Raw genomic sequence first — 18,230 nt, forward strand, 5'->3', positions numbered from 1 at the left:
TACTGACAACAACTGGTAATCTGATTGGCTATGGCAATTATCTATCAACTGTATGTGCCGGTTCACTTACAGTGCACAGACATTGTTGATTCTGAAGGCAGATTTGGTACAGCATGGCAACATAAGCTAGCTGAATTCTGATTGGATACAAACTAAAACTAAAAACAACAGCATTGGAAGGAGCATAATATGACATGAAGAGAATATGAATTTCAAGGGTTGGAATTGGGGGTTAAATCACCAAAAATGATTCCCGGGCGCGGCCACCGCTGGTGCGCTCTGCTCCCCTCACCTCTCATGGGGTGATCAAGGGTGATGGGTCAAATGCAGAGAATAATTTCGCCCCACCTAGTGTGTGTGTGACAATCATTGCTACTTTAACTTTAAGTTTAACTTGAACTTTGAATACTTTTAGATATTTAGGGAAAGTCAATTAAAAATGACTTTTATCTTTAATTATGATTTCTGGTCATGTTAAGCCAGCAGAGAAGGTCTTGCTGGCCCTGACGGCACACCACTGTATTTTACGGTATTAAAAAGTGCCAGACTTTTACTGTAAAAATATATATAGTTTTTCCATTTAACATTAATATGCTGTAAAAAAAAAAAAAAAAAAAAAAAAAGTAAATATTTCAATTAAATTCTGGTGATTGAGCTGACTTTTTTACTGCAATATATATCTATTTTTTACAAATATGTAAAAAAAAAAAATGTATATACCGGTACAGGTAAAAGCCAGTAAATTAGAATATTTTGAAAAACTTGATTTATTTCAGTAATTGCATTCAAAAGGTGTAACTTGTACATTATATTTATTCATTGCACACAGACTGATGCATTCAAATGTTTATTTCATTTCATTTTGATGATTTGAAGTGGCAACAAATGAAAATCCAAAATTCTGTGTGTCACAAAATTAGAATATTGTGTAAGGGTTAAATTTTGAAGACACCTGGTGCCACAAACTAATCAGCTGATTAACTCAAAACACCTGCAAAGGGCTTTAAATGGTCTCTCAGTCCAGTTCTGAAGCCTACACAAACATGGGGAAGACTTCAGATTTGACAGCTGTCCAAAAGGCAACCATCGACACATTGCACAAGGAGGGAAAGACACAAAAGGTTATTGCTGAAGAGGCTGGCTGTTCTCAGAGCTCTGTGTCCAAACACATTAATGGAGAGGCAAAGGGAAGGAAAAACTGTGGTCAGAAAAAATGTACAAGCGATAGGGATCACCGCGCCCTGGTCAAGATTGTGAAAAAAAACCCATTCAAAAATGTGGGGGAGATTCAGAAGGAGTGGACAGCTGCTGGAGTTAGTGCTTCAAGATCCACCACCAAGAGACGCTTGAAAGACATGGGTTTCAACTGCCGCATACCTCGTGTCAAGCCACTGTTGACCAAGAAACAGCGCGCAGAGTCTCACCTGGGCTAAGGAAAAAAAGAGCTGGACTGCTGCTGAGTGGTCCAAAGTCATGTTTTCTGACGAAAGCAAATTTTGCATTTCCTTTGGAAATCGAGGTCCCAGAGTCTGGAGGAAGACAGGAGAGGCACAGGATCCACGTTGCCTGAAGTCTAGTGTAAAGTTTCCACCATTAGTGATGGTTTGGGGTGCCATGTCATCTGCTGGTGTCGGTCCACTCTGTTTCCTGAGATCCAGGGTCAACGCAGCCGTCTACCAGCAAGTTTTAGAGCACTTCATGCTTCCTGCTGCTGACCTGCTCTATGGAGATGGAGATTTCAAGTTCCAACAGGACTTGGCGCCTACACACAGCGCAAAATCTAACCGTGCCTGGTTTACGGACCATGGTATTTCTGTTCTAAATTGGCCCGCCAACTCCCCTGACCTTAGCCCCATAGAAAATCTGTGGGGTATTGTGAAAAGGAAGATGCAGAATGCCAGACCCAAAAACGCAGAAGAGTTGAAGGCCACTATCAGAGCAACCTGGGCTCTCATAACACCTGAGCAGTGCCAGAAACTCATCGACTCCATGCCACGCCGCATTAACGCAGTAATTGAGGCAAAAGGAGCTCCAACCAAGTATTGAGTATTGTACATGCTCATATTTTTCATTTTCATACTTTTCAGTTGGCCAACATTTCTAAAAATCCCTTTTTTGTATTAGCCTTAAGTAATATTCTAATTTTGTGACACACGGAATTTTGGATTTTCATTTGTTGCCACTTCAAATCATCAAAATTAAATGAAATAAACATTTGAATGCATCAGTCTGTGTGCAATGAATAAATATAATGTACACGTTACACCTTTTGAATGCAATTACTGAAATAAATCAAGTTTTTCAAAATATTCTAATTTACTGGCTTTTACCTGTATATGTACACTGTATTTTTCAGAGTATAAGTCGCTCCGGAGTATAAGTCGCACCGGCCGAAAATGCATAATAAAGAAGGAAAAAAACATATATAAGTCGCACTGGAGTATAAGTCGCATTTTTCGGGGAAATGTATTTGATAAAAGCCAACACCAAGAATAGACATTTGAAAGGCAATTTAAAATAAATAAAGAATAGTGAACAACAGGCTGAACTACTCAGTGGCCGAGTGGTTAGAGTGTCCGCCCTGAGATGGGTAGGTTGTGAGTTCAAACCCCGGCCGAGTCATACCAAAGACTACAAAAATGGGAGTCATTACCTCCCTGCTTGGCACTCAGCATCAAGGGTTGGAATTGGGGGTTAAATCACCAAAAATGATTCCCGGTCGCGGCCACCGCTGCTGCCCACTGCTCCCCTCACCTCCCAGGGGGTGAACAAGGGGGATGGGTCAAATGCAGAGAATAATTTCACCCCACCTAGTGTGTGTGTGTGTGACAATCATTGCTACTTGAACTTGAACTTAATTGTTGTTCTTGACGACGTCACTGTTTGCTAGATTCAGACAGGTTGAAATGAATGTTGTTTTCATGCAAATAAACACATCAGTTGTTAGACTTCCTTACAATATTGCCTGTTAAAGAACCTAAACGGCGTCCTAAAATCAATCATTAAACCCAAAAGTGATTTCTTCAAGTGTTTAATTAGCTGCATCGTCAACAAACTTCTTGATTTGCCAGTGAAATAAAAAAGTCAAACAGGTGCGGCGCTAAAAAAAACGTTGTCTCTGGCATTATTGAGATAGGACTTGCAAGAGACGAGTGACATGTTAGACTAAAGACAATATTCCATATGAAAAGAGAGCATTTAATGGGCTTGTACGGACAAAAAGATGGGAGAAAACTAACTTGGTTTGAGTCAGAGGAGACCCTCCATCTCCCTCATGAAGGCTTCATACACCTGGTCCTTGGTCTTCATGCTGGGCGGGGCCACAGCCCCGATCTGAGCGGGGTGAGACATGCCCTTAGCGGCGGACATCTGTTTCAAGCCGTGACCGTCATCGCCCCTGCGCCCTCCTTTCTCCAGGGGCCCCAGTGTGGGCCCCGGCATGGGGCCGCTCCTATCCCTGCGCACTCTCAGGGCGGTGGGCACGAAGCGCGTGACCTCCGCTTTGGGATTGGTGATCTGCGGTTTGGCGGAGATGGTGGCCCCGGCCCCGCCTCCCACAGAAGTGATGTTGGCTCTTTTCTCGATGGTGGCCGCGTGGAGGTGGCTGGCGGCGGCGGTGCCCGGGGGCGGGGGCATCTGCATGTGACTGGAGCGCATGGAGGGAGGCGGCATGCTGCTCTGGGAGCCATCTTGGCCCGACCCTTTCTGCCGCTGGACTATGCTGGGAGGAGCACTCAGCACGTTGGCGCTGGGAGGGGGTGGGAAGAGGGTGTGAGGCGGCGCCATGGGACGGGGGGGTCCTCCTGCTCTCGGGGGAGGGGGAGGGATACCTGTAAGAAGACGCAGGACACTTCAATTTTATGTCGGGGGGGAAAAAAACCTTTCAATGCAACTCGGATTGTACGGTTTAGCGGTACTAGTATAGTACCGTGATACTAAATATTCATATTCAGTACTATACCGCCTCTAAAAAGTACCTCCAGTTTGTATATAGAATCAAATTTCTCCATAAGAAACAACATAAACACAAATAATGGGTTGCAGCCTCGGCAAAAGTCCGTATTTTAGTAAAACTGTGTACACTTTGAACACAATAAAAAAATGCTATAAAATTTTTTTTTAAATAAAAAATGTTGAATAAAAATAAATAAAACGCAAAAAAAAAATTTTTTATAAAAAAAACGCTATACAGTACTGTATATAAAAACAAATGTAAAAAGGGGTTAGGGTTATGTATAGTGTATTTATATTATTCACATGTGAATAATGCTGTATAATAGACTGTATTTATATTATTCACATGTGAATAATGCTGTATAATAGACTGTATTTATGTTATTCACATGTGAATAATGCTGTATAATAGACTGTATTTATATTATTCACATGTGAATAATGCTGTATAATAGACTGTATTTATGTTATTCACATGTAAATAATGCTGTATAATAGACTTTATTTATGTTATTCACATGTGAATAATGCTGTATAATAGACTGTATTTATATTATTCACATGTAAATAATGCTGTATAATAGACTGTATTTATGTTATTCACATGTGAATAATGCTGTATAATAGACTGTATTTATGTTATTCACATGTGAATAATGCTGTAACATGTGAATAATGCTGTATAATAGACTGTACTTATATTATTCACATGTAAATAATGCTGTATAATAGACTGTATTTATGTTATTCACATGTGAATAATGCTGTATAATAGACTTTATTTATGTTATTCACATGTGAATAATGCTGTAACATGTGAATAATGCTGTATAATAGACTGTATTTATATTATTCACATGTGAATAATGCTGTATAATAGACTGTATTTATGTTATTCACATGTGAATAATGCTGTATAATAGACTGTGTTTATATTATTCACATGTGAATAATGCTGTATAATAGACTGTATTTATGTTATTCACATGTGAATAATGCTGTATAATAGACTGTGTTTATATTATTCACATGTGAATAATGCTGTATAATAGACTGTATTTATATTATTCACATGTGAATAATGCTGTATAATAGACTGTATTTATGTTATTCACATGTGAATAATGCTGTATAATAGACTGTATTTATGTTATTCACATGTGATTAATGCTGTATAATAGACTGTATTTATACTAGTCACATGTGAATAATGCTGTATAATAGACTGTATTTATGTTATTCACATGTGAATAATGCTGTATAAAAGACTGTATTTGTTATTCACATGTGAATAATGCTGTATAATAGACTGTATTTATATTATTCACATGTGAATAATGCTGTATAATAGACTGTATTTATGTTATTCACATGTGAATAATGCTGTATAATAGACTTTATTTATGTTATTCACATGTGAATAATGCTGTATAATAGACTGTATTTATGTTATTCACATGTGAATAATGCTGTATAATGGACTGTATTTATGTTATTCACATGTGAATAATGCTGTAACATGTGAATAATGCTGTATAATAGACTGTACTTATATTATTCACATGTAAATAATGCTGTATAATAGACTGTATTTATGTTATTCACATGTGAATAATGCTGTATAATAGACTTTATTTATGTTATTCACATGTGAATAATGCTGTAACATGCGAATAATGCTGTATAATAGACTGTTTATATTATTCACATGTGAATAATGCTGTATAATAGACTGTATTTATGTTATTCACATGTGAATAATGCTGTATAATAGACTGTGTTTATATTATTCACATGTGAATAATGCTGTATAATAGACTGTATTTATATTATTCACGTGAATAATGCTGTATAATAGACTGTATTTATGTTATTCACATGTGAATAATGCTGTATAATAGACTGTATTTATGTTATTCACATGTGAATAATGCTGTATAATAGACTGTGTTTATATTATTCACATGTGAATAATGCTGTATAATAGACTGTATTTATATTATTCACATGTGAATAATGCTGTATAATAGACTGTATTTATGTTATTCACATGTGAATAATGCTGTATAATAGACTGTATTTATGTTATTCACATGTGAATAATGCTGTATAATAGACTGTGTTTATATTATTCACATGTGAATAATGCTGTATAATATACTGTATTTATGTTATTCACATGTGAATAATGTTGTATAATAGACTGTATTTATGTTATTCACATGTGAATAATGCTGTATAATAGACTGTATTTATGTTATTCACATGTGAATAATGCTGTATAATAGACTGTATTTATATTATTGACATGTGAATAATGCTGTATAATAGACTGTATTTATATTAGTCACATGTGAATAATGCTGTATAATAGACTATTTATGTTATTCACATGTGAATAATGCTGTATAAAAGACTGTATTTGTTATTCACATGTGAATAATGCTGTATAATAGACTGTATTTATATTATTCACATGTGAATAATGCTGTATAATAGACTGTATTTATATTATTCACATGTGAATAATGCTGTATAATAGACTGTATTTATATTATTCACATGTGAATAATGCTGTATAATAGACTGTATTTATATTATTCACATGTGAATAATGCTGTATAATAGACTGTTTTTATATTATTCACATGTAAAAAATACCTAAGTGTTTATTGTCTATTGTGAGCGAACTGTGGTGCTGAATTTCCCCCAGGGATCAATAAAGTACTTTCTATTCTATTCTATTCTATTAACTTTCTATTCAATAACAAAGCCAAAACAAGAGAAGCTTACCAGGTGGTCCTGGGGGCGGGAGTCTGGGAGGGGGTCCACGTGGCGGGGGGCCTGGTGGAAGGCCAGGTGGGGGGCCGGGCGGTGGACCAGGCGGACGACCTGGTGGAGGTCCAGGGGGCAGAAGACGAGGTATTGGGCCCCTCATGCCAGGTATAACCGGAGGCCTCAAGAACGGAGGAGCTCCTTAAGGATGGGTACAACATTAATGAGGTCTAAGGATAAAGGCCATAATGTTGACTAAGATTCTCAGCTAACCTGGCGGAGGGCCCGGAGGCGGACCGGATGGTGGACCTGGAGGCCTCATTGGTGGAGCAGGTGGAGGACCCATAAGTGGAGGCCCTGTCATCGGGGGACCTTGCAAGGGTGGTGGACCTTGCTGTCCGGCTGGCCCACTGGCAACAAGCGGATCCCCTGGTGGGCCCTTGTCTTCATCGTCCGAATCCTCCGATTCATCCGTGCACTCTTCCTCCACCTCTTCTTCTTCGTCATCCTCAGGGATGGACTGACCTGAATGCAGAAAACAACGTGTCAAATTCTAGAACATACCCTGAATACAAGGGGAGTACAAAAGCAGTGAAGTTGTCACGTTGTGTAAATGGTAAATAAAAAGAGAATACAACAAATCCTTTTCAACTTATATTTGTTACAGCGCACGCGCAGTCTGCTATTCCCTCCTCTGCGGAAACACTTGGAGGCTCCGTCTGTGCGCACCTCGGGACACGCCCACGGGTACGCACATCCAGGAACGCGCCGCGCGCGTCTCCGCCCTGCAGCAGCCACCAGCTGCAATCACTCACTGGCAATCAGCACACCTGGAACTGATGAGGGCGAGCTGGTTAAAAGACCAGTGGACCCTAGGATCGGCGCGGGAACTTAGTTTTCTCATGGTGTACCGTAAGCAACAAGCTTTATGCTCTATTCGTGTTTCCTCTCCGTGCCTTGATTTGTCCCTTGTCTTCTCCCGTGTCCCCGCAGTACCCTTCGTCGCCTGGAAAGTGAGCTGTGCGTCTCACTTTTCCCTGGATCTCCCTCTGGACTCTGACTGCCTCCTTCGTTCCTCGACCTCTTGCTCGCCCCTGGATTCTGACGCCTCTCTCTCGCCCCGGATCACCCGCCTGCCCCATGGACTGCCTCGTTTGCTCTCGTCAACACTTGGTAACACACTTCAGCTAACTACACACATAGTCTTACACCACACACTCTTGTATTCTAGTTCACACTCCATTTCCTTAGTTCAGTAGTATTGTTTATTATTATTTATATATATATTGACTATATATATATATATATATAATAAATAATTGTATATATTGCCCCCTGGTGTCTGTTTGCCGTCACCTCCCCTTTAGTCTAAACACAACAATATTCAATTGAATAGACTGCAAAGACAAGATATTTCATGTTCACACTGAGAAACTTGGTTAGTTTTTGCAAATATTAGCTCATTTGGAATTTGATGCCTGCATCATGTTTCAGAAAAGCTGGCACAAGTGGCAAAAAAGACTGAGAAAGTAGAGGAATGCTCATCAAAGACTTATTTGGAACATCCCACAGGTGAACAGGCTAATTGGGAACAGGTGGGTGCCATGATTTGGTATAAAAGCAGCTTCCATGAAATGCTCAGTCATTCACAAACAAGGACGGGGCGAGGGTCACCACTTTGTCAACAAATGCCTGAGCAAATTGTTTAAGAACAACATTTCTCAAGCAGCTATTGCAAGGAATTTAGGGATTTCACCATCTACGCTCCGTAATATCATCAAAAGGTTCAGAGAATCTGGAGAAATCACTGCACATAAGTGGCAAGGCCGAAAACCAACATTGAATGTCTGTGACCTTCGATCCCTCAGGCAGTACTGCATCAAAGCGACATCAGTGTGTAAAGGATATCACCACATGGGCTCAGGAACACTTCAGAAAACCACTGTCAGTAACTACAGTTGGTCGCTACATCTGTAAGTGCAAGTTAAAACTCTACTATGCAATGTCAAAGCCATTTATCAACAACACCCAGAAACGTTTCGCTGGGCCCGAGCTCATCTAAGATGGACTGATGCAAAGTGAAAAAGTGTTCTGTTGTCTGACGAGTCCACATTTCAAATTGTTTTTGGAATCTGTGGACGTTGTGTCCTCCGGACCAAAGAGGAAAATAACCATCCATACTGTTGCATGTGGGATGGTATGGGGGTGTATTAGTGGCCAAGACATGGGTAACTTACACATCTGTGAAGGCACCATTAATGCTGAAAGGTACATACAGCTTTTGGAGCAACATATGTTGCCATCCAAGCAACGTGATCATGGACGCCCCTGCTTATTTTCAGCAAAACAATGCCAAGCCACATGTTACAACAGTTTGGCTTCATAGTAAAAGAGTGCGGGTACTAGACTGGCCTGCTCGTAGTCCAGACATTGAAAATGTTGAAGGCTAAAATATGAGAAGGGAGACTGTTGAACAACTTAAGCTGTACATCAAGCAAGAATGGGAAAGAATTCCACTTCAAAAATGTGTCTCCTCAGTTCCCAAACCTTTACTGAGTGTTGTTAAAAGGAAAGGCCATGTAACACACTGGTAAAAATGCCTTTTTTGCAATGTGTTGCTGCCATTAAATTCTAAGTTTTTTTAGTGTTTATTGCTAAAAACAAGATGGCGCCGGTGTGTCTGGCTCGCCGCTTGTCTATGATCACTATTGTCTGTTTTGTGGTTATGTTGACGTGTGTTTCGAGGACCATCGACTCACTTCTAGTGTATGAACGCCAGGAGTTGTTGAGGATTGGGGAGTCAGTACAGTCATGTGAACTTTACAATGCAAGAGACCCGGATTCATGTTTCCATGCTAACCTACCTGAGTGCTTCCGTCGGGTGAACGCGCCGCTGCCCAGGAAGCGGAAACGCCGAGGAGTACGATCCGGCCGACTGCTAAAGGTGAAAGCTTGGCTGGCACTGTATCCTGACGCAGTGAGGTCCTCGGCAATTCCCCGGGAGTACAGCGACTGTTTTGGTCGCTATTTGTCACGCCGCGCGCTTCGGCTGGTCGGGTCTTGGTTGGTGCCAATCATCGGACAGCGGGAGGATCCCTGCGCGCTGCGCCCTCTTCGCTCGTCTCACCCGGGCTCAGGTGGCGTGTCCCTGGCTAATCTTCGGTCGCTGAGCTGGGCACCGTACGTGGCTACAACAACGTCTACGAGGTGTGCACTTGTGAATGCGAGATCCGTGATGAACAAGACTTTCGTTCTTCAGGACTTTTTCTCATCATGCTCTTTGGATATACTGTTCTTGACAGAAACCTGGATCGGCACCGGTGAGTCTGCTGCTTTTTCAGAGCTATTACCTCCAGACTGTACTTTCATTAACACGCCGAGAACAAGCGGTCGTGGCGGGGGTTTAGCTATTGTTTTAAAGGAAAGCGTTCATCACAAGGTGATCGTGGAGTGGTCTTTTCCCTCCTTTGAACTGAGCTGTTTCGAGCTGCGACAGACTGATCCAGTATTTTGTGCTGTGATCTACAGACCACCAAAGCACAACAAAGATTTTATTAAGGACTTTTCGGACTTCATTGCTTTTAGTCTGGTGCGCTACGACAAGATTTTAATCGTCGGGGATTTTAATGTACACGTTTGTTGTCCTTCTAAACCCATGGCCGGAGAGTTTTTGGACTTGATCGAAGGTTTTAATTTGGCTCAGCATGTTACTGGCCCAACGCATGTACACGGACACACTTTAGACCTTGTACTGTCTTATGGTTTTAATGTTGACAATGTTGTTGTTGGTGATGCTGTGTTTTCCGATCATAGTCCTGTTACGTTCAATTTAAGTTTGGACCCTGATGTAAAACCGCCTGCCGTGCGTCATGGGCGTGTTATTAGAACTGACACTGCAGCCGCCTTTTCTCCTTTGTTCACTGTGTCTATGCAGAATATATCACACTCTGCAGACACTGAACAATTAATGTGCTCTTTTATTTCCACATGTTCTGAGATTCTGGACAGTATAGCGCCCCTCAGAGCTATACGTCCAAAGTCAAAACAGGAGCCTTGGCTCAATGAAAGCACACGCACAGCTCGGCGTGAGTGGCGAAGGGCGGAGCGTAAGTGGAAAAGGGATCACTTGGAGGTCTCTTATCAAATTTTAAAAGAAAGCTGTCAGAACTATCAAAGTGTGGTTAAAGCTGAAAAAACTAAATATTTGTCAGACTTAATTTCAAATAGTATCAACAAGCCACGTGTTCTTTTTAAATCTATTAGTTCTGTTCTTAATCCGAATCCAGCCACTTCACTAGAGATGACAAGGGAAACTTGTGAAAAATTTCTCTCCTTTTTTAACGACAAGGTTGCTACTATTCGGGCAAATCTTTCTCCTTCTCCATTTAGTTTTAATGTGGCCACTCGGTGCTCGGCTGTGTTTTGTCAGTTTGAGCCTGTGTCCATGCCTGAGCTTACAGGAATAGTCGACAAATTAAAACCCTCGTCCTGTCCCACAGACCCAGTCCCCCCTCACTTTTTTAAAGAAGTTTGGGACTCTATTAACTTATCTGTTAGGGACATCATCAACAGCAGCTTGATTTCTGGCAGTGTGCCCTCTTTTTGTAAAGGAGCTGTTGTTGAGCCTTTGATCAAAAAAACAGGTCTTGATCCTACAAGTTTGTCAAATTATCGGCCCATTTCTAAATTACCTTTTGTGTCAAAAATTTTGGAGAAATGTGTTTTGGCGCAACTACAACCTTTTTTAGATGAAAATAGCACTTTAGATCCATTTCAGTCTGGATACAAAGCTTTGCACAGTACTGAATCTGCACTTTTAAAGGTTTTTAATGATTTGCTTTTAATATCTGATTCTGGCAGCTCTGCCATTTTAGTGCTTTTAGATCTTACAGCTGCCTTTGACACAGTCGACCACACAATTCTTTTAGATCGCCTGAGAGACTGTGTGGGTGTCAGGGGGACTGCATTAGAGTGGTTTAGATCCTACCTGTCAGAAAGGTCTTTCTCTGTCAGGCTGGGGGACGCCACTTCTTCTTCTGCTCCGCTTTACTGTGGTGTCCCCCAGGGATCTATTCTAGGCCCCATCCTGTTTGCACTGTACCTTCTTCCTCTTGGAGAGATTTTTAAGAGGCATGGAGTGTTTTATCACTTTTATGCAGACGACTGCCAAATTTATATGCCTATTTCAAAAGGCCACGGCCCCCTGACACCCCTTCTCAACTGTCTATGCGACGTCAAGGCTTGGTTAGCCCAGAATTTTTTAATAATGAATGAGGGAAAAACGGAAATTTTAGTGTTTGGTCCGGCCCTCACTGACTTGGGACCATTGCAAAATTATGTGCGTCCCAAAGTCACCAGCCTTGGCGTCACTATAGACAGCGATTTTAAACTTGACAAACAAGTCAATGGCGTTTTAAAATCGTGTTTTTATCATCTTCGTCTTTTAGCAAAGGTAAAACCGTTTTTATCTTTTAACCTTTTTGAACAAGTCGTGCATGCTTTTATTTCAAGTCGCCTGGACTACTGCAATGCACTTTATGCTGGCATTAGCCAAAAAGCTCTCTCCCGGTTGCAGTTAGTCCAGAATGCGGCAGCACGACTTTTAACAGGGGCCAGGAGACGCCAGCATATAACCCCAATCCTTGAGAGTTTGCACTGGCTCCCTGTTCATTTTAGAATTGATTTTAAAACCTTGCTGTTTGTTTTTAAAGCTTTACATGGACTGGCACCTCAGTATATCTCGGACCTCATCCAAACTTACAATCCTGCGCGCGCTCTGAGGTCCGAGAGCCAGCTCCAGCTCGTGGTGTCCAAGACGAGACTTAAAACCAGGGGAGACAGGGCCTTCTCTGTGGTCGGCCCTAAGCTCTGGAACACTCTGCCCCTCCATGTTCGAACTGCTCCCACAGTGGAGTGTTTTAAGTCTCGTCTTAAGACCCACTTTTATTCTCTGGCTTTTAGCACTACGTGAGTTGTGTGGTCCTCTGTTGTCCTCTGTGTTTTTAAAATTTTGCTTTTGCTTTCTATTTACTGTTTTAATTGGTTTTACCCTTTGAAATTGTTTTTAATCACATTTATTTTATATTGTTTTTAATTGTGTTTAATATTGTTGTGCAGCACTTTGGAAACATTTTGTTGTTTAAATGTGCTATATAAATAAAGTGGATTGGATTGGATTGGATAAGTTCATGATTCTTTGCAAAAAAAAGGTAAGTTTCTCAGTGTGAACATGAAATATCTTGTCTTTGCAGTCTATTCAATTGAATATAAGTTGAAAAGGATTTGTTGTATTCTCTTTTTATTTACCATTTACACAACGTGACAACTTCACTGCTTTTGGGGTTTAGTATGTTTGAGGACAGTACTCACCTGCCATCTTTAACATCATGGCCTGCAGAGGTGTGATGACCTTGGTCTTCTTCACCAACCTCTTTTTCTTTTGCTTTCCATCCCGGGCGGCATCTGAGGGCATGTCAGCGAAACGCACACTGCGGCCTGAAGGACAGGAGACAACTTAGTGTGTTAGTGTCAGCACACAAACGACAATATCAACCAGAAGGAAAAATGACAAAAATAATGCTTACACCTTTTTGCTACTTTTCCACAGTAGCGAGACCGGCGATAACTACACTATATTGCCAAAAGTATTTGGCCACCCATCCAAAGGATGAGAATCAGGTGTCCTAATCACAGGTGTATAAAATCAAGCACTTAGGCATGGAGACTGTTTCTACAAACATTTGTGAAAAAGCTACATTTCGGACTGCATTGTGCCGAGTGTGAAATTTGGTGGAGGAGGAATTATGGTGTGGGGTTGTTTTTTAGGGGTTGGGCTTGGCCCCTTAGTTCCAGTGAAAGGAGCTTTGAATGCTGCAGGATACCAAAACATTTTGGACAATTCCATGGGATGGCACTTCAAATTCATATGTGAGTGAAGGCAGGTGGCCAAATACTTTTGGCAATATAGTGTATGTCTTATATTTCATATAGGACTACTTGGTATGGATTCGATGCCAAGTCATTACAGGATCATACATTGGTCATATTCAAAGTCCACATGTGTCCTGGGACGTATTTACTGACTTTATAAACATAATATACATTTAAAAAAAACGAAAGATGTTGTGATGCCAAAAAATATCGATGTAATCATAGTAGTATCGACTCGATACGTGCCCGTACTTTATATCATTACAGTGGATGTTAGGCATCCATCCACCAATGGTGTTTTTTTACATTTTGATGCCGGTGAGCTATGGTGTGTAGTGAAGCATGTTTAGCTATTCCTCGTCCTGCAGTGATAATGCTACTTGTAAGAAACTTACTTTATTTGTCGCCATGGAGACAAGGTTTAGTGATTTAGAAGTAGCTAAAACACTGCAGACTGGGGCAGGAGGCTAGCTAGCCATGTCTTAAAGCAGCTCTTCCTGAGGGTGTTTCAGTGTTATAACTTCACCTTTATCTTTACTATTTACACCAAAATGCGTCCATTCTCCCTTTTCTGTCTACACACTGTGTCTGCTTGTAAGTACTATGTGTGTGTGCGCTGCCGTACATGCTCCTCTGCTCGTAAAACCAGCAATGTCACCACGTGACTTCCACGCGGGCGCTGGGGGGGGGCGACACCGGTACGTTTCAGAGACGGTATAGTACCGGAAATGATTCATTAGTATCACAGTACTATAACCCTAGTCCCCACTGAATATTGAAGAAAGCCGTCAATAGGTGGGTAAAATGTGAAATACTTACTCGCCCTTTCACCTCTGTCCTCATCTTTCTCATCGTGCCTGTCACCTCCCTTCCGTGGGTCACCGTCGCCATCCCGCTCCTCATCGCTGTCCTCCTCAGACTCGCTGTCGTCGTCGTCCATTTCGTCCCGGTCGCTCTCGCTGCCGCTGTCCTGCTCGGTCGACACCTTGTCCAAACCGGGAATTGAGGGTTCTATTTAGGCAAAAACAGAAAATAAGCAGTCTTGTTGGTAAGTGTTATTACTATTATTATTATTTATCATCATTGCAGCTTTCCCAATGATGAAGGGACAGGTCCGAGTCGTACCCATTTCTGTGCCGTAAGGCCGACGTGAAGGAATGCCATACAGTGCCAAAATTTGTGGCGGCGGGGGGCCGGGTGGAGGTCCAGGTGGTTTCTTCCCGGGAGGTAAACGTGGCACAGGTGGCAGTATTGGCATGTACGGGCCAGATAGAGGTCCTTTCCTAAAAGAGATGCAAATACAGCAATATTAGTCACGTGGTTCCGAGCAGGGCTGCACAACTAATCCCAGTTTAATGAGGATTTTGTCAGCTACAATTAAATGAGGGTGATCGACGACCATATCAACATTTAAAAACCACCAGGAGGCAACTGAAATACAGTGGACATGTATGGCCGACCCCGTTTAAGGCCATCCCCTCAATGATTGGTCACAAGGCACTCACATACCTGTCAACTTTTGAAATCAGAAAAACCTAGTAGCCAGGGTCCAGGGGCCGCAGGCCCCGGTAGGTCCAGGACAAAGTCCTGGTGGGGGGTTCAGGCTTCGCCCCCCGACGCAAAATGATTATTAGCATTCAGACATGTTAAAATGTTGCTAAAACCATCACTTTTCTATCAGTCACAGTGACTTTTCAAAACAAAAATATTACAGCAAAAATCATATGGGTTGATTGACATGTTTATTCTGTAAGCTAACTTCAATAGTTTGAAATTATTTTGACAGTTAATGCCAGTTATCCTGTCAACCTTTCACAAGACTTCAATTTGTTAATTGAAAGTATAAACAGTATAAACACTTTTTACAGTAAACAAATGGTAAAACAGTACTAAACAATTCCATTAAAAAAAAAATTGGTGTCATTATTAACTTTCTGTCCAAGCTTGTATAATCTACTGCCTTGTTCAATTGTAAAAAATATTCTGTGCCTAAAATTCACATTTCTATCACAATTATCATACTGTAAACATGGTAAGCTAACTTCATTAAAATCAATAGTCCTGTCAATAGCATGGAATTACAATTCAAATGTCGTTTTTTTGTAAGCCTTTCAAAAGAATTCAAAATATGAAAAATGAATGAAAATTCATTGAAGCCATCAGACACTTGAAAAGTGGCACATCACATCTCTAATGTAATCATTTGAACTTTTCAACAGAAATAGCACTGCAAAAATATTAAGGACATACTTCTGTATTTTGGTAGTTATGCTGTCAACATTTAACAAGATTTCTTCAACTTGGACTTGAAAGCATAAATAGTATAAACACTTTTAACAGTATAACAGTACTAAACAATTCCAATAGATAACATTGGTGTCATTACCTTTTTGTGGCTAAAATCCGAAAAACGTTGAAAGTTTTCCACTTGTATCGCTAGCAACGGCATTAGACTTGTGTTTTTTTGTCCCAACGTGGTCTTTTACATGGCTAATTCCTCCGTGTCCGATCGAAAAATCTTGTCTGCACAAGGTGCAATTCGCGTAGTTTTCACCCTTTTTGGAACGGATAATTATTCCCGGATAGGCTTTTGAATATTCTTCACGGAATGACTGCAGTTTTCTTTTCGGTTTAAGACTTGTATGCGATTTTTCTCCGGCTGATTCCATGATCTTTCGCTCGTTTGGAAACAATGGCAACTGGTGCCTCGTGCTTGGCAGCGGTGCTATAAATAGCCTCGCGGAATGGCTCGATAGGAAGTTACGGGAAGCAGGTCGAATGTCATTGTTGTTACGCGATTTCGTGAATAAAACTTTTTTTTTTAAATATTTTTTTTTAATTAATGAAAAACCGTATTTTTTAATCACTGCAACCGTAACCCGGAATAGGTTGATGAAAACCGTACTAATTACGGGAAAACCGGAGTAGTTGGCAGGTATGCACTCACGTGACAACAGGGCGCCATGTTTGCTACCTACCAGCTGATATGTGTTTGCAGCACTTCCTCGTTAGTTTTTCCACGTGTAAGACGTGTAGCATGGGGCTGCTCCATCCGGCTGAATTGACGTTACGGCTAGCTAGGGCTGGGCGATGTGGACCGAAACTGATACCGCTGTATTTTTAGTTTGAATACCAGTATCAAATAGGGTTGTACGGTACACCGGTACTAGTATAGTATCGCAGTATTAATGATTCAAAAACAGTGCCATACTCTGTTTGAAAAGTACCGAGTATGACGGCGGGTCGTCGTGACGTGGTGACATTGCGGGTTTTACGAGCAGAGGAGCATGTTGGGCAGCGCGCACACACAGAGTACTTACAAGCAGACACAGTGTGTAGACAGAAAAGGGAGAATGGACGCATTTTGGTGTAAAAAGTCAAGATAAAGGTGAAGTTATAACACTGAAACACCCTCAGAAAGAGGTGCTTTAACACATGGCTAGCTAGTTAGCGGCTAACATCCATCCACAGTGTTTTAGCTACTTCTAAATCACTAATCCTCGCCTCCATGGTGACAAATAAAGTAAGTTTCTTACACGTACTATTATCACTGGAGGAGGAGGAATAGCTAAACATGCTTCAGGTGGTGGTTCCTCTCTTTAAGAAGGGGAACCGGAGGGTGTGTTCCAACTATGGTGGGATCACACTCCTCAGCCTTCCCGGTAAGGTCTATTCAGGTGTACTGGAGAGGAGGCTACGCCGGATAGTCCAACCTCGGATTCAGGAGGAACAGTGTGGTTTTCGTCCTGGTCGTGGAACTGTGGACCAGCTCTATACTCTCGGCAGGGTCCTTGAGGGTGCATGGGAGTTTGCCCAACCAGTCTACATGTGCTTTGTGGACTTGGAGAAGGCATTCGACCGTGTCCCTCGGGAAGTCCTGTGGGGAGTGCTCAGAGAGTATGGGGTATCGGACTGTCTTATTGTGGGACGGCGTGGTGCAGTGGAAGAATGGCCGTGCGCGACCCGAGGGTCCCTGGTTCAATCCCCACCTAGTACCAACCTCGTCATGTCCGTTGTGTCCTGAGCAAGACACTTCACCCTTGCTCCTGATGGGTGCTGGTTAGTGCCTTGCATGGCAGCTCCCTCCATCAGTGTGTGTGAATGTGTGTGTGAATGGGTAAATGTGGAAGTAGTGTCAAAGCGCTTTGAGTACCTTGTAGGTAGAAAAGCGCTATACAAGTACAACCCATTTATCATTTATTTATCATTTATTGTGGCAGTTCGCTCCCTGTATGATCAGTGTCAGAGCTTGGTCCGCATTGCCGGCAGTAAGTCGGACACGTTTCCAGTGAGGGTTGGACTCCGCCAAGGCTGCCCTTTGTCACCCATTCTGTTCATAACCTTTATGGACAGAATTTCTAGGCGCAGTCAAGGCGTTGAGGGGTTCTGGTTTGGTGGCTGCAGGATTAGGTCTCTGCTATTTGCAGATGATGTGGTCCTGATGGCTTCCTCCGGCCAAGATCTTCAGCTCTCACTGGATCGGTTCGCAGCCGAGTGTGAAGCGACTGGGATGGGAATCAGCACCTCCAAGTCCGAGTCCATGGTTCTCTCCCGGAAAAGGGTGGAGTGCC

At 41.8% G+C, this 18,230-nt stretch overlaps 1 protein-coding gene across 1 annotated transcript in view; it reads right to left on the bottom strand.

The window, feature by feature from the left end:
* Positions 1-3,177: 3,177 nt before the first annotated feature.
* Positions 3,178-18,230, bottom strand: part of wbp11 (WW domain binding protein 11) — a 28,716-nt gene continuing 13,663 nt past the window's right edge. The window contains exons 7-12 of the mRNA XM_072915721.1: positions 14,785-14,942; positions 14,479-14,670; positions 13,099-13,224; positions 7,003-7,254; positions 6,748-6,930; positions 3,178-3,830 (exon numbers count right to left, since the gene is read on the bottom strand). Of these exons, the coding sequence (XP_072771822.1) occupies positions 3,250-3,830; positions 6,748-6,930; positions 7,003-7,254; positions 13,099-13,224; positions 14,479-14,670; positions 14,785-14,942 (1,492 nt within the window). The 3' untranslated portion in view covers positions 3,178-3,249. The remainder of the gene's footprint in view (positions 3,831-6,747; positions 6,931-7,002; positions 7,255-13,098; positions 13,225-14,478; positions 14,671-14,784; positions 14,943-18,230) is intronic.

Source organism: Nerophis lumbriciformis, linkage group LG22 (assembly GCF_033978685.3).
Source record: "Nerophis lumbriciformis linkage group LG22, RoL_Nlum_v2.1, whole genome shotgun sequence".
NCBI classification, from domain to species: Eukaryota; Metazoa; Chordata; class Actinopteri; order Syngnathiformes; family Syngnathidae; genus Nerophis; species Nerophis lumbriciformis.